At 42.6% G+C, this 12,956-nt stretch overlaps 1 protein-coding gene and 1 pseudogene across 2 annotated transcripts in view; one reads left to right on the top strand and one right to left on the bottom strand.

Moving 5' to 3' along the window:
- Positions 1-12,956, top strand: part of Plce1 (phospholipase C epsilon 1) — a 284,305-nt gene that overhangs the window by 113,441 nt on the left and 157,908 nt on the right. For both annotated transcript variants that reach the window (XM_078037879.1, XM_013362156.4), the window contains exon 3: positions 11,631-11,919. In XM_078037879.1, the coding sequence (XP_077894005.1) occupies positions 11,631-11,919 (289 nt within the window). The remainder of the gene's footprint in view (positions 1-11,630; positions 11,920-12,956) is intronic.
- On the bottom strand, positions 10,462-11,236 carry LOC110598938 (large ribosomal subunit protein eL33 pseudogene; annotated as a pseudogene).

Here is a 12,956-nt window from a genome sequence, read left to right as displayed (position 1 = left end):
TCAATAGCAAAATGAATAAATAAATAAATAAAATCATCATCATCTAATTTTAAAATGGGAAAATGATCTGAATAGACACTTCTCAGAAGAACACCTACAATGGCCCATAAGTTTGTGAAAAATATTCAACATCACTAGCCATCAGGGAAATGCAAATCAAAACCACAGTGGGATATCACTTAACTCTAGTTGGAATAACTATTATCAAAAAAACAAAAAATAACAAACACTGTTGAGGATATGGAAAAAAAGCAACCCTTAAACACTATTGTAAATTAGTAGTCATTGTGTGAAACAGTTTGGAGGTTCTTCAAAAGACTGAAAATAGATCTTTGTTATGATCCAGCACATTACGGAGATGACTGCACTCTCATGTTGATGGCAACATTATTCAGAACAGACCAAAAAAATGGAACCGACAGAAATGTCCATTGAATGAGGAAATGTGGTTTAGATACACAATAAAATGTTGCTCAGGCATAAAGAAGAATAAAATCCTTTCATTTGTAGCAACATGAATAGAACTGGAGGATATTGTGTTAAATGAAATAAGCCAGGTGCAAAAATACAATCTCACCTGTTCTTTCTCAATATGTGGAAGCTAAAAAAGTTGATCTGAAAGTAAATGAGAATGGACTGTGATTACTAGAGGCCAGGAATGGTAGAGGGAGGAGTAATAAAGGGAGGTTGGAGAGCAAGTACCACAATGCGTTAGATAGGAGGCAAAGGTTCTAGTGTGCTATAGCACAGGAGGGTGAAGTCACAATAACCTGTTGTATATTTCATGATGAGCTAGAAGGGAGGGGCTCAAGGTCTCCAAACAAAGAAATGGTTAGGAGACAGAAATGCTCATGACTTTTTATTTGATCATTACTCATTATATACAAGTGTTGAAATTCCACATTGTATCCCACAAACGTGTACAATTATACGTTTAAAAAGAACAAAGAATCGTAAAACAAATATCACAGTTTAAAAAAAAAAAAAAGAAGAAGAAGAAGCAGCCCAGGAATGAAATGTAGTGTTGATTCAGAAGCAATGACCCGGGCAGGAGACCCTCAGAGCTCTGAAGAAAGACAACTCTAGTCCTTTCCATCAGGTAGAGGGAAGGAGCTTAGAAATTGGGATGAAGTGAGCAGAGATTCAGGTTACCATCGAGAGGGGCACAGGAAGCAAACAGCCTGGTGGATTGTCCTGGTCCCCTCCACTTTGTGCACACAAAGCGGTCCAGAGAGGCAGGGTGTCAGGAATTTTCTGCCCTCACAACTCCCCATGTGCACAGCTTAGCAAGAACACTGCCATGCAGCCTCTGAGCCAGGGATTGTAGGCTACAGGATTTGTGAAAGTTTGTTTTTGTCTTGCAGGGGCTTTGTCCCCATGTGATTCATTAGTTGACCCATTGCTCCTTAGAGCTGCAAGGAGCCTGGTAGTTCAGGCCATTAAGTCCCTTCTGTGGACCTAATTCACGGCCTGACATCACAAGCCTAACAGCATAATCCATTTGTCCTGATTTGATTTTTTCCTTTCCAAGAGGCTTCCTTGGCAGTCAGGTTTTCTCATTACAACATGATTCATCTGTATGGTAATTCCCATTAGAATTAGTATCTCAGACGTGATTCATCTCGGCAGATATGAAGCTGGAAGCATCTCTTACAGAAAGGCCTGTTACATTCACAACCAGGGAAACGTCTGGGAGGTGCCCCTTCCTTCAAGTAGCATTTGTTAGTTCTGCCCTGTGCTAGATTCTGAGCTAGGAGTTTGGACATGAACATGCCCTTGCCCTTGCCCTTGCCCCTGCCCTTGGTAGCTCCCTTTCTAGAAGAGACATGACACGTGCACAAGTGCCTATGTATCATCTGAGAAGTACAGAAATAAAAAGGTAGCATTTTTCTCCTTAAGCTCAAGGTTGTGGTTCTCAGATGTCAGCAGGTGTTCGTATCAGCTGGAGGGCTGGTGAAATACAAATTGCTAGGGTAGGGTTCCAGAATTTTTGATTCAGGAGATCTGGGATGGGGCCCCCCAAACTTGCATTTCTTTAAAGTTCCTGGGTGATGCTGCTGCTCTGGTGATGCCCCTCCCTTTGAGAAGCACAACTCTAAGCCTCCAGTAATTTCTCCTGGGCACCCATCCTTCACTGACTGCAGTGTGCTAATCAGTGTGCTCTGTGCTGGGGACAAGTGCTGAATGAAAACATGGCCCCCACCCTTGTGGGCCCTCATAGCCCAGAAGAGGAGTAGTCAGTGATGGCCATATTTCACAGGAAATACCACTGTGGAGTTTTGTAGAGGGTACACAGAAAAGATCATGATTATTTCTTGTTGGAGCCCAGGGAAACCTACATGGAGGAAGCAAAATTTTAATGAAAATGTAAAATGTGGACTGGAAAAAGTCATGTGGAAAGGCATTTGTTAACTGTGAGATTCCCAGATAATCCATCAGCTGTCCTGGGACACCCTCTCACACTTCTTCTTAGATGTTTTTTTGCAGTATCAAAGATTCAGTGCCAGCCAAATCTTTACAAGGTGGCACCCACCTGTATGTAATCCTAGCTACTTTAGAGGCTGAGGCAAGAGGATCACAGGTTCAAGGCCAGCCTCAGCAATTTATCAAGACCCTGTCTCAAAATAAAAATAAAAAGGGGATGTAGCTCAGTGGCTCCTGGGTTCAACCCCCAGTATCAAAAAAAAAAAAAAAAAAAAAGAGGAGAGAGAGAGAGAGAAAACAGACTCAGCTTACTTCCTGTAGAAGCCAGTGGTCTAGCTCTGGTTAATTGGCCTGGTCCTAGCAAAGCCTTTATTTTTGGCTCTTTGGAGTTCTGTTTGGTCAGTGTCTCCTGCCTGGTCTGAATACTCTCAGTAGAATGGAATTCTCTGCACAGGCACTGGAATGGAATGTGGAATCAAGAGCAGAGGAAATACAGCCTCAGCCAAAACCCTGCTCCCCATCCCTGCCACTGGGTCTCTAGGCCCCCACAGCTGCCACCTCGCCAACAGCCCCACTGTTTTTCTTGACTCTTAGGAAAGTTGATGGTTCTTATGTCGTTGCCTTTGTTTACACACAGATACACCAGACACCAAGCTTCCAGCATCTCCAACCTTCTAGAACACTACTTCCAGATTCTAGAAGTTAGGGGAGGGGTCTATGAGATCAGTAAAGGGGGTTCCAAATCACGATACACAGATCTCACACTTCATGCCAGGAGGGGGGCCCCTACCCGTCCACTCACAGTTAACACAGACTTAAGTAATCATGATTATTAGTTTGTTGGTTAGTTTTCCCTAGCACGAGGCCCTTTAAAAACACATTATGGAGAAGGTAAGGGTGCCATTAGAAGTAGATTTGTGAGAAGTGACAGCTGATATTGAAGAACACTGGTAAGAGGGAGGGAAACAGGAGAACCTAACTGTATTAGAGAATAATGGTGATCAAATGTTCATCAATATCAGGGTTAATTAATACTTAAGAAGGCGAGGAAGTGTAGAGCACAGAGCCATCACTCTAAGAATCTTAGAGAGAATGTTGGCCGGCCCCTTCATGTCAGAGGTAAGAACACTGGGACAGGCACGGGGGTGTGAGGAAGAGGAAGGGTTTCTACCCTTAGCCCAACATCACATAGTTATCAACAACTGTGGTTCTTGCCAGGGCAGAGTCTGCTTTTTCTTCTTTTTTTTAAATCATTTTTTTTTTCATGCATCAATCACAGTCTCTGTAACTGTAACTTAGTATTTGTTAAATTAAACTGGTATAGGAGAGTCTGTCCATGAATCTGTATCCTGGATTCCTTTTTTTGTTGTTGTTGTTTTTAAGCCCATGATCCTTCCAAGTTTCCACTTCCATAAAAAATTAGGGTGAATAATACATCAGATTAAGTACTCTTGATTCTAAGCCAATCAACAAATAATAATAGAAGCGTGTTAAACCACCAGTGAATTTCTCAGAACCGGCCCATGTGATTAGTAACAATTAGAGCCTGCTTTGGCTATAGATGTTCTGGATACTTAGCAAAGATTTGATGCATTTCCTGTGATTTCTACACCTGATGTTCAACAAGTGTAGGTAACATTGTATTCTGGTGTAGGTTAACCCAAATGGATTCATTGCCAAAATACTGGAAGATTCTAGCCAAGTTTTTGCTCAAGACCTAGAGAGACTCATTCAATTAAGAAATAGTTCTTGAGAAGTTATAATGCCCGCTACTCTTCTAGACACTGGAGATACAGCAATGAAACACGGAAAAGTCCTCATGAAACTGATCTTCTACTGGGAGGAGATAGACAATAAGCAGATAGACACAGAGAGATGGAGGGATTCTTAGTACAATTAGTCCTCTCTTGAAAGTGCTTCTTTTACATCTATAGTAGATTCCCTGGTTGTTCCACTTGGTAGTTACCAGCACTGGCTTAGAATTGCAGAGTCTTGATACTAAGTCCTAGTTCCTTATTTTTAGATGCTGGTAATATAGTAAGACCTCTTCACAGCACTGCTCCAAGGTGACGAATCATGCCTCAACACTCAGTGCCTACTCCACTTTAAACACTCCATGAATGTTGCAATTATTGCAATTATGGAGTCAATTTACCCCTAATAACAAGCCTTTTTTTTTTCTGTCAAAAGATTTCAGAAGATGCCACCAGATCTTGAAATATCATAATCTTCCCCAACTCTGATCTCAGAAAGTCAGCTTTTGAAATAGAGCAAGTAATAAATGGATTCCCCTCGACAGTACCCTCAGTTAGCAAGTGAAGGCAGAACCCTTTCTGGCTGCATAGAGAAGGGAGGTTCCTTCTGGGTAAGGGCTGCAGGGTCTGCCTGCTTCGGGCCTTTCAGGGCGTTCAAGGTTTTGCTGTGTCTCTATCTCAACTCCCCCAGCTCCCCTCAGCCAAGGGGTCTGAATTCCATGACCCAGCCCTGGTTTCTGCCAGGCAGCCCTCTTTCTTGAGTCACAAGGAACTTCACATGTTGCTCAAGTGTCTCTGCTAGCGTTGTCTCTGCATTGTTTGCATCTCAGTAAGTAACTCCATCATATTGAGGTCATTTTGCTCAAACCACTCCACGTGTCATCCCACGGCACCTGCCATGATGTGAGAAATGTGAGTCCATGAAGAGGATCCATTCACAGCTCCCAGTGCTTGTTAAGCCGAGGAGCCCTGTGAGGCCAGTCAGTGTCTTTGGTACAACATTGACCTTGCTACATACACACATTTTAAGTCTCTTAGAACTTAACAGTGAGCAAGTCTAGCTTCCTGGATTCCTTTTCTTTCTTCAGTTCCAACAACTTTAGCAGGTCTTTATAGTCTACATCCAAAATATCTTTTGATTATATTTAATAGTCTGTTTTTTTTTTCAGTGCTGGGGACAGAACCCAGGACCTCACACATGCCTACTAGGCAAGTGTTCTACACCCTCAGCCTCTAGTGTGCATTTTTTTCTTTTTAAATATTTTTTTAGTTCTAGATAGACACAATGCCTTTCTTTTTATTTATTTATTTCTTTTTATGTGGTGCTGAGGATAGAACTCAGTGCCTCACCCACGCTAGGTGAGCACTCTACCACTGAGACACAACCCCAGCCCCTAATGTGCAATTTTTAATTATCTTATTTGGTCTACCTGTTTACTGCCTGTCTTCCCCACTAAAATGAAGCTTTTCTTACTGTCAGATCTCCAGCAATTGGGCTTGGCACAGTGTTTGTGCTTAGTAAATATAATTGAATTTTTGAGTAAATGAATGGACACGTAGCTGTTTAACAAGCTTGGTTGCCATGTTGCGATATGTTTATTTTAGCTCAAAAATTATATTGGCCCATATAGGGCAGTAGTTTGTCTTCTTTTCAGCACCTTCTATTACCACATTAATCAAGTGAGATAAAGTTTATATATTTTTTTCACTTTGTAATTTAAAACTATAAATCTCCATACAAAGGAAATATATTTGGCCATTCATTAGTCATAACTTGACTATTTCCAAAAGTAATTTAGGGAGACCATGAAAGGAATGATCATGAATCAAAACAATAACAAGATCAGTGTAAACTCCTTGCCAAATAACAATGTGATCTTGAATCCCACTGGTAAGCCGTGAATGTGGCCATGTGTAGTGCAGTGGGTGAAGCTGGACTACACAGCTGGAGAAACATGGATTTTAATCTTGGCTTATCCTTTGCATGTGTGTGTTTGTGTTTGTGTGATATATAGAGAGGGAATTGGGTTACTATCATGTTTTTGACATTGAACTCAGTTGCACAGGTAGGCAAGTGTTCTACAACTGACCTACATCCCTACCTCTTGTCTTGGCCTCTTACTAGCTGTGTAAGGTTGACTATATTTCTCTACTTCTCTAAGATAATTTTCCCCAACTACAAAATGAAATTAACCTCGTTGGGTTAGTGTGTAGAGTTGGTTGTTATGTAATTAAAATACTCCTTGTTGTGCTCAACACATCCTCATTTCATCAATCATTGTAGTGAATTTTCACTACAATCGTTTATTTAGCGATGGTTTTTTGAGTTGACTGGGTGGTTCTCCTTGTCTGAATCAGCAGATCTCTGCTGGGCTTTCTTACACATCTGCGGTGGTGGTTGGACTGGCAATTAGAGGATCTCAAAGCTAGGGTGGCATCACTGTGTGGATGGCTGTTGGCAGGCTACCAGCCAAGGTGACAGGAGTAACTGGGCCATGATCTCTCATCTTCCAGCAAGCTAGCTCAGGCTTCTGAACATGCAAGTTGTTATATCGTCCCCAAAACAACAAAAGAGAATGAACTCCAGTGAACAGGTATTTTTTGAGGCTCTGTTTGTGACCTTTTCTATATTCCCCTTGGTTAAGCAAATCACAAGGGCAGCCAGAGTCAGTATGGGAAATAATGAATGACAGTTTTTCGAGCCTACCACAATCATCACTGTCTCCATCATTGTAAGAACTAATATTTGATGAGCATTCACTAAGTGCCAGATATTGTTCTAATCCCATTATCTTTATCAAAGCTTATAACTCTAGTCACAACTTTATGAGCCAGATACATTTATGTCCCCCATATTAGAGGAAAGGAAATTGAGGCACAGAATGACAAAGCAACCTCTCTAAGTAAGGTCACACAGCCAGGAGGTAGGGAGCCAGGACTCAGAGCAGTGCTCCAGAGCCACCGTAGTGATGACGGTTCTATACTGCCTTCTCTTCCCACTCCATGTGGGGGTGAGGGGTTTCCATGATTTCTTCTTTTATAAAAGCGAGTGATCAGGTAAGAGAGACTAACCAGATTTTGACATGGTCTCTGAGCATTACTGCATCTAGTACAACTCTGCATTTTCCCAACTAGCACCTTGAATTCTGATCACCCAGAATTGGATGGCCAGGACATATTTGTACAGAGCTTGGAAGAGACCTGTGAGCTCTTTCTGGTTCCTTAAGGTGGGGTGTTAGCCAAGGTGGTAGCAGCTCAGACCACTGTTCTTAGAGCCCTTCATCTTCTATTTCTTCAAACAAGTCCGAGGGCCTAGAAACAAGTGGCTGGTGGCAATGAGGAATGATAACTTAATATAAACAGCATTAACATATTTATTAGTCATTTCTGGGTGGTAAGTTGCAACATTTTTTGAGAGCAGAGATTATGGTTTTCTTGCTATATGCTCTGTAATTATCACAGGCAAGAAGACACAGAGAATACGTCAGAGGAGCTTAGTGTGTGTTTATCTACATTCATATCAAAATTTCATTAAGACAAAGGTTCCAAACAAATGTACCAATGGCAATCAGATAGTGGCCAGGTGTGATCACGAGAGCCATGGGTACTGGCACCAACTGGTGAGTTCATGTTCCATCTTGCAGTGGAAAGCCTAGTTATTTGAGGCCGTGTAGGCATGCTCATTGCTGCCAGACTGTTCCAGGCTTCAGAATGCTGTATGTAAACTTTCCTGATTTTAAAGCCCCGTGTGTCTGTTGAAACCAGTCCATTGGCTAAGTCTGGCTCATGGCCATCTATTTGTGACCTCCTACATTAAGCACCTGTTGGTACTTCTCCATTGCGTTATTACTGTCCTGAAGCCCTGAGGTAGAGGGTGAGACACAGAGTAAGGTGAAAATGGAGCTGTGAAATGAGAAGAAAGACATCAAGAAGGATTGAGACTTGTTTATTTATAGGATTCCACAAAGGTCAAGGAAATGGGAATAAAAATTCGATTAGAACAAATTATTTGATATAACCATTTATAGACTAAGTGTTCTAAATCCTTGGTTCAACGACTTGAGAAATATTCAAACACCCAGTAAAACAAAATAAAATATTTTTTTTTTACTCAAAGCATTTCAATTATCTTTAACCTTCTGTTATGAAATATAAATCTACAAAAGGGAGAATATTCACTGATTTTCAAGCTTCTGTGATCAAGGAGTCCTTAGGTTATGCAATCCTTTATAAATCTAATATTTTGAGTAAAACATCTTAAAAAAAAACTATATTTAAGGACTGACTGAGACATGGGGAATCTATGAAGGGTGATGCGGAGAGTGGAATGCAGACAACTGCAGGCAGGGCTCAGTGGGCCAGCAGAGCAACTTGGCCAGTGAAGGATACAGGCAAACCATTAGAACCAGGAACTGTCCCGCACGTTGGTTTTTGAACAAAGCCTCCTAGCATCATTCCTCTGGTGAAAATAACAACAAAAAGCACCAGGGATCGCCCACCTCTGATGGGTTAAGCTCTTTGCTTTAACAGTCCAGGCTCTGTCTTATCACTTCCTCTGAGCTTTCTCATTGCCCTTATAACCTCCAATCACGTGCTGCTCTAAACACCTTGCTCTATGTGCTGTTCTAGGACACAATTTGCATTTTCCCCCCTCTTCACTGTTGCTTCTGCTGTGAGTTACTTCCCCCACCTGCTCCAGTTTGGGCCACACTCCTTTCCAAGGCTCAGGTCAAACCCTGATTTCCCTGCTGAAGCCCTTAGTCTAGAGAGTTCTTTTCCCTAATGTCTAGAGAATTTACTTCTGATGCACTTGCATGGACCTTAGTGTGTTGGGGATTGCCTTTATGATTTGGAGCTGAGTGAAAAAAAATCACACCCTGAGCCGTGTAGCTGTCTCCCCATATTGGCCTTCACAACACACCCAGATAAGGCTAGGATGATGCTGTCCAGCAACACCACGAGAGCACAGGAATAACCCATCGCACTGAATTGCATAGACTCTGCTCTGTAGTTCCTTGAGGGTGGGATAGCATATTCTGTCCTTTGACTTACCCAATAGTAACAGGCACCACTTCTAGATACTAGGTCAAGCACGCTGTGTGTCAAGTAAATCTCACATTGTCACTAAGGAGTCATATAATTACCCCCATTTTACAGAGGAAGAAACTGTCTCAAAAGATTCAAGTCTATGTGCTCATGTTCATGACTAGCTCTCTAGTGGGTCAAGGCAGAGCTAGGTACACAACCTCACATACCTGGCTCCAAAGACTGGGCTGTGTCCCAGCACACCATCTTCATGGCCATACTGATCACTAGAAATTTAATGACAGAGAACTAAGTCTCTGAATTCACACTCTGCCTCCAAGTGGCCAGGGTATATCCACAGACAGAGGAAATTAGAGTAGAAATCTGGTTAAAGTCACTGTGGTTTGAATTTTATGGAAGTTCTGGGTACAATGGAGGATCTCAAAAGGACCCAGCACAGCTCAATAGGGGACCTCTTGAGGGCCTCGGTCAAGGTGCAGTTTGGAGTGTATAGCACCATGGCGTACATGAATGGCCTGGAGGATATGTGAGAGTCTTCCCTTTCCTGGACAGTGATGCCACCAAAGAGGGTGGCATTGCCACCCTATCATGAGCTCTTTGCTTTCTGTCTCCCTTATACGACTGAAAGCTCTTTGAGTGGAGAAGCTGTCTAATTTACCCAGTCTCGAGGCAGTGACTATCTGCAAATAACTATCTGTTGGTTTAATGAATGATTGACAAGTCAACCAAGGCAGGTGCTCAAGGCAGCATGATGAAGACAACTCAGGGTAGTAAACCTTCTGTCGGAGTGTAGATTGCTCACCCAATGCTACATTTCTCCCTGCTGTTCCATGCACTGTCTGGAAGACTCTGGCTCTCCAGAACACTTGAAAAAACCCAAAACTTTCTTGCAACAACATCAAACCTCATAATATTTTGACCTTACCCTTTAAATTAGATTGTGAAATCCTGCAGCACCAAATCATGTGCCACTTTTTGCACCTACCCGCTGTCTTTTTTTTTCTTTTTTCTGATTATGTACCTATAGTTTCAGCTCCTCTGAAGGCTAAGAGGGGAGGATCACTTGAGCCCAAGAGTTTGACTCCAGCCTGGGTAACACAGCCAGACCCCATATCCCAAAAAATGCAAGAAGGTGCTAATTGGTGCTACTTGACACTTTTCATTCTCTTTCTCTCTCACTCACGCTTTCTTGCTCTCTCTCTCTCTTGAAATCTATTTTTATTTATTTTTCATTAGTTTAAATCATTGAGGGGTATGGCATCACATGGATTCTGCATCCAGTGGCCTTAGCAGGAAGGTTGCTTTTGAACTTGCCCAAACCATGCCACTTTTCCCAAGGATACAAGTTTACCTTTCACCAGATTCTTCTGGTTTTGTTTGGTTTACTGCCAGGAGTTACTGTGTAATTTTTTTTTGCCTTCTACACAGTAGCATAACTCTTGCCTGAGTTGAATTCACTTTCATCTCTAGTATAAACACCTTCCACTTTAAGAAGAGCTTTGTGCTCCCTTTGGTTCCAGAGACACTGAACATAGGCAGCAAAAGTGTCCTTGCACCACAGTCTTCCACATGTTTGCCTTTTAGAATTCCCGTTCCCAGCAGCCCTTCACAGGCTCCAAGATGACAGAAACAGAAATGCCTGCCCTATGTCTCTCAACACAATGCCTTGTAGAGAGCAGTTCATCATGTTGAGTTATTACATTAGAATGGACCAGGGCATGATGGGGAATCTGTCCCAATAGTATAGTCCTCTTGAGATCATTCTTGGAGAGTTCAAGTGATCAAGAGAGATAAAATCATGATAGTGACAGAGACAGGGCAGAAAGAGTAGGCAGGAGCTGTCAACTCTTTGGATGTGGGAGGTAAGGGAGGAGGAAGGGGAAAAAAAAGATTCAAAGAGTGTCCTCAGCTGATAAAGGATGATTATGCCTGAGAGTGAAATAGAGAGGTTCTTTTTCCCCCTGACTCTCTTGTCCTCACTTCAATTTGAGCATGGAGCAAAGATTCCCCATGAATGTTTTGTGGAGGCAGATAGGCATGAGACAGTCATGCAGGATAGTCGGCAAGGACAAGAAGGTTTGCCCTGTCTCTTTGCAGAAGAGCTTTGCTCTCCTGTGGAGGGGGAGAAATTTGAGCTGAATGTATTTTTGGTTGGTACAACTTTAAGTGCTCTGTTTGATAGCAGGGTTGTTTGAATGGCCTATTTCATAACTACACATAGCTTTTCCAAATAGACGGTGTCTGTAGAATGTTCAGGTTAATGCATGGGTCCAGTGCCCAAGAGTGTTTGCGCTTTCAGCGACTGGGCCTTCTTTCTTAATAAGTCATCTTGGCATTTTGTCAACAGGTTAATTTGCTTTTCTAAGAAACTAGATTAATACTTCCTGTGCTTTGTGCTATTCCCAGATCTACAATGCAGTAAGAAGAGGAGAAGAAACAGAAGATACAGTTGGATCTCTTCTCCATTTCTTACCAAAGCTTCCAGCCTCCGAGACAGTCCATGGAGGGATTAGCGTTGGTCTGTGCTTAAAGCAATGTGTCCAAGACACCGTATGTGAGTACCGTGCCACCCTCCAAAGGACTTCCATAGCTCAGTACGTCACCGGTTCTCTCCTGGAGGCAACCACATCTTTAGGAGCAAGAAGTGGCCTTCTCAATACTTTTGGAGGAGCCACTGGACGAATGATGCTGAAAGGTAATGTCTGAAATTTTACTTTTAACTTTGCACCTTTCCTTCAGAGAAGAATCTAAGATAACCTTTAGGTAACTCTTGATGGAAAATTGAATTCACATATCAGCAACTAAGTAAAAGTTAACTGCTTTGAAAGAATACAAAAGAGTATTCCCTTATTAAAATCCCTTAAAGTATAAACCTTCTAGTAGTAAGCCTTAAGACTTTTAAATTCCAGGCTGGGGAATGTAGCTCAATTGATAGAGTGCTTGCCTGGCATGCACAAGGCTCTGGGTTCAGTCCCCAGCACCACACACACACACACACACACACACACACACACACACACAAAGAGATTTTCAAATTCCTTTTTCTAAAGAAGTAAATGGTTAAAATGCTACCTTTAATTCAGGCAGTTGGTTTTTCCTAGTGGCAACACTTGACAGATATCAATGACTATAACAAGAGGAGAGTAAACAAATATGTTCATGTGGTCACATTGAAAACCAGCGGTGGCTGGACACAGAGTAAAGTACAGAGCTCCTTCATACACAGAATCGATAGGTTCCTGTTGATCAGAAAAGCCAAAGGCCATCTTCCATGACTCCCACCTTGAAGGACAAGATAGGCAGGCAAAGTTCTGAAAGATGAGAGCTGATGGAAAATGTGGTCCCTCGGCATCTGAACCTTTCTGCTACTTCCCACGAGTGGCAGACAGGCAGGTCAGAAATGGCAGCACACCAAAGAACCCCAGAGACTTGTTCACTGCACAGCTGTCACAAGCCACTTGGCAGTCTTCCCTGGCAGGAAGTTACCAGCCAGACAGGGACCAAGCAGAGCTGTGTTCCAATCCCTGGGGGCTGCCAAGTACTCCATCTGATATCTGACCGTTTCTCTCTCTCAAGCAGAGTAGCTGCTGTTCCTCCACAATGAACCTGAGACACCAGGCTAGCAGATCAGCCAGCTTCCTCCTTGATCCTCAGCCTCCCCCATGCCATCCCCACACACACCCTGGGTAGGTTTAAGAGGAACACCACCACCTCTCTGTTGGGCGCCATGTT

This window comes from Ictidomys tridecemlineatus, chromosome 1, assembly GCF_052094955.1.
Source record: "Ictidomys tridecemlineatus isolate mIctTri1 chromosome 1, mIctTri1.hap1, whole genome shotgun sequence".
Classification (NCBI taxonomy): Eukaryota; Metazoa; Chordata; class Mammalia; order Rodentia; family Sciuridae; genus Ictidomys; species Ictidomys tridecemlineatus.
Note: the sequence above shows the minus strand (reverse complement) of the source record. Positions and strands in the feature narration are given on the sequence as shown.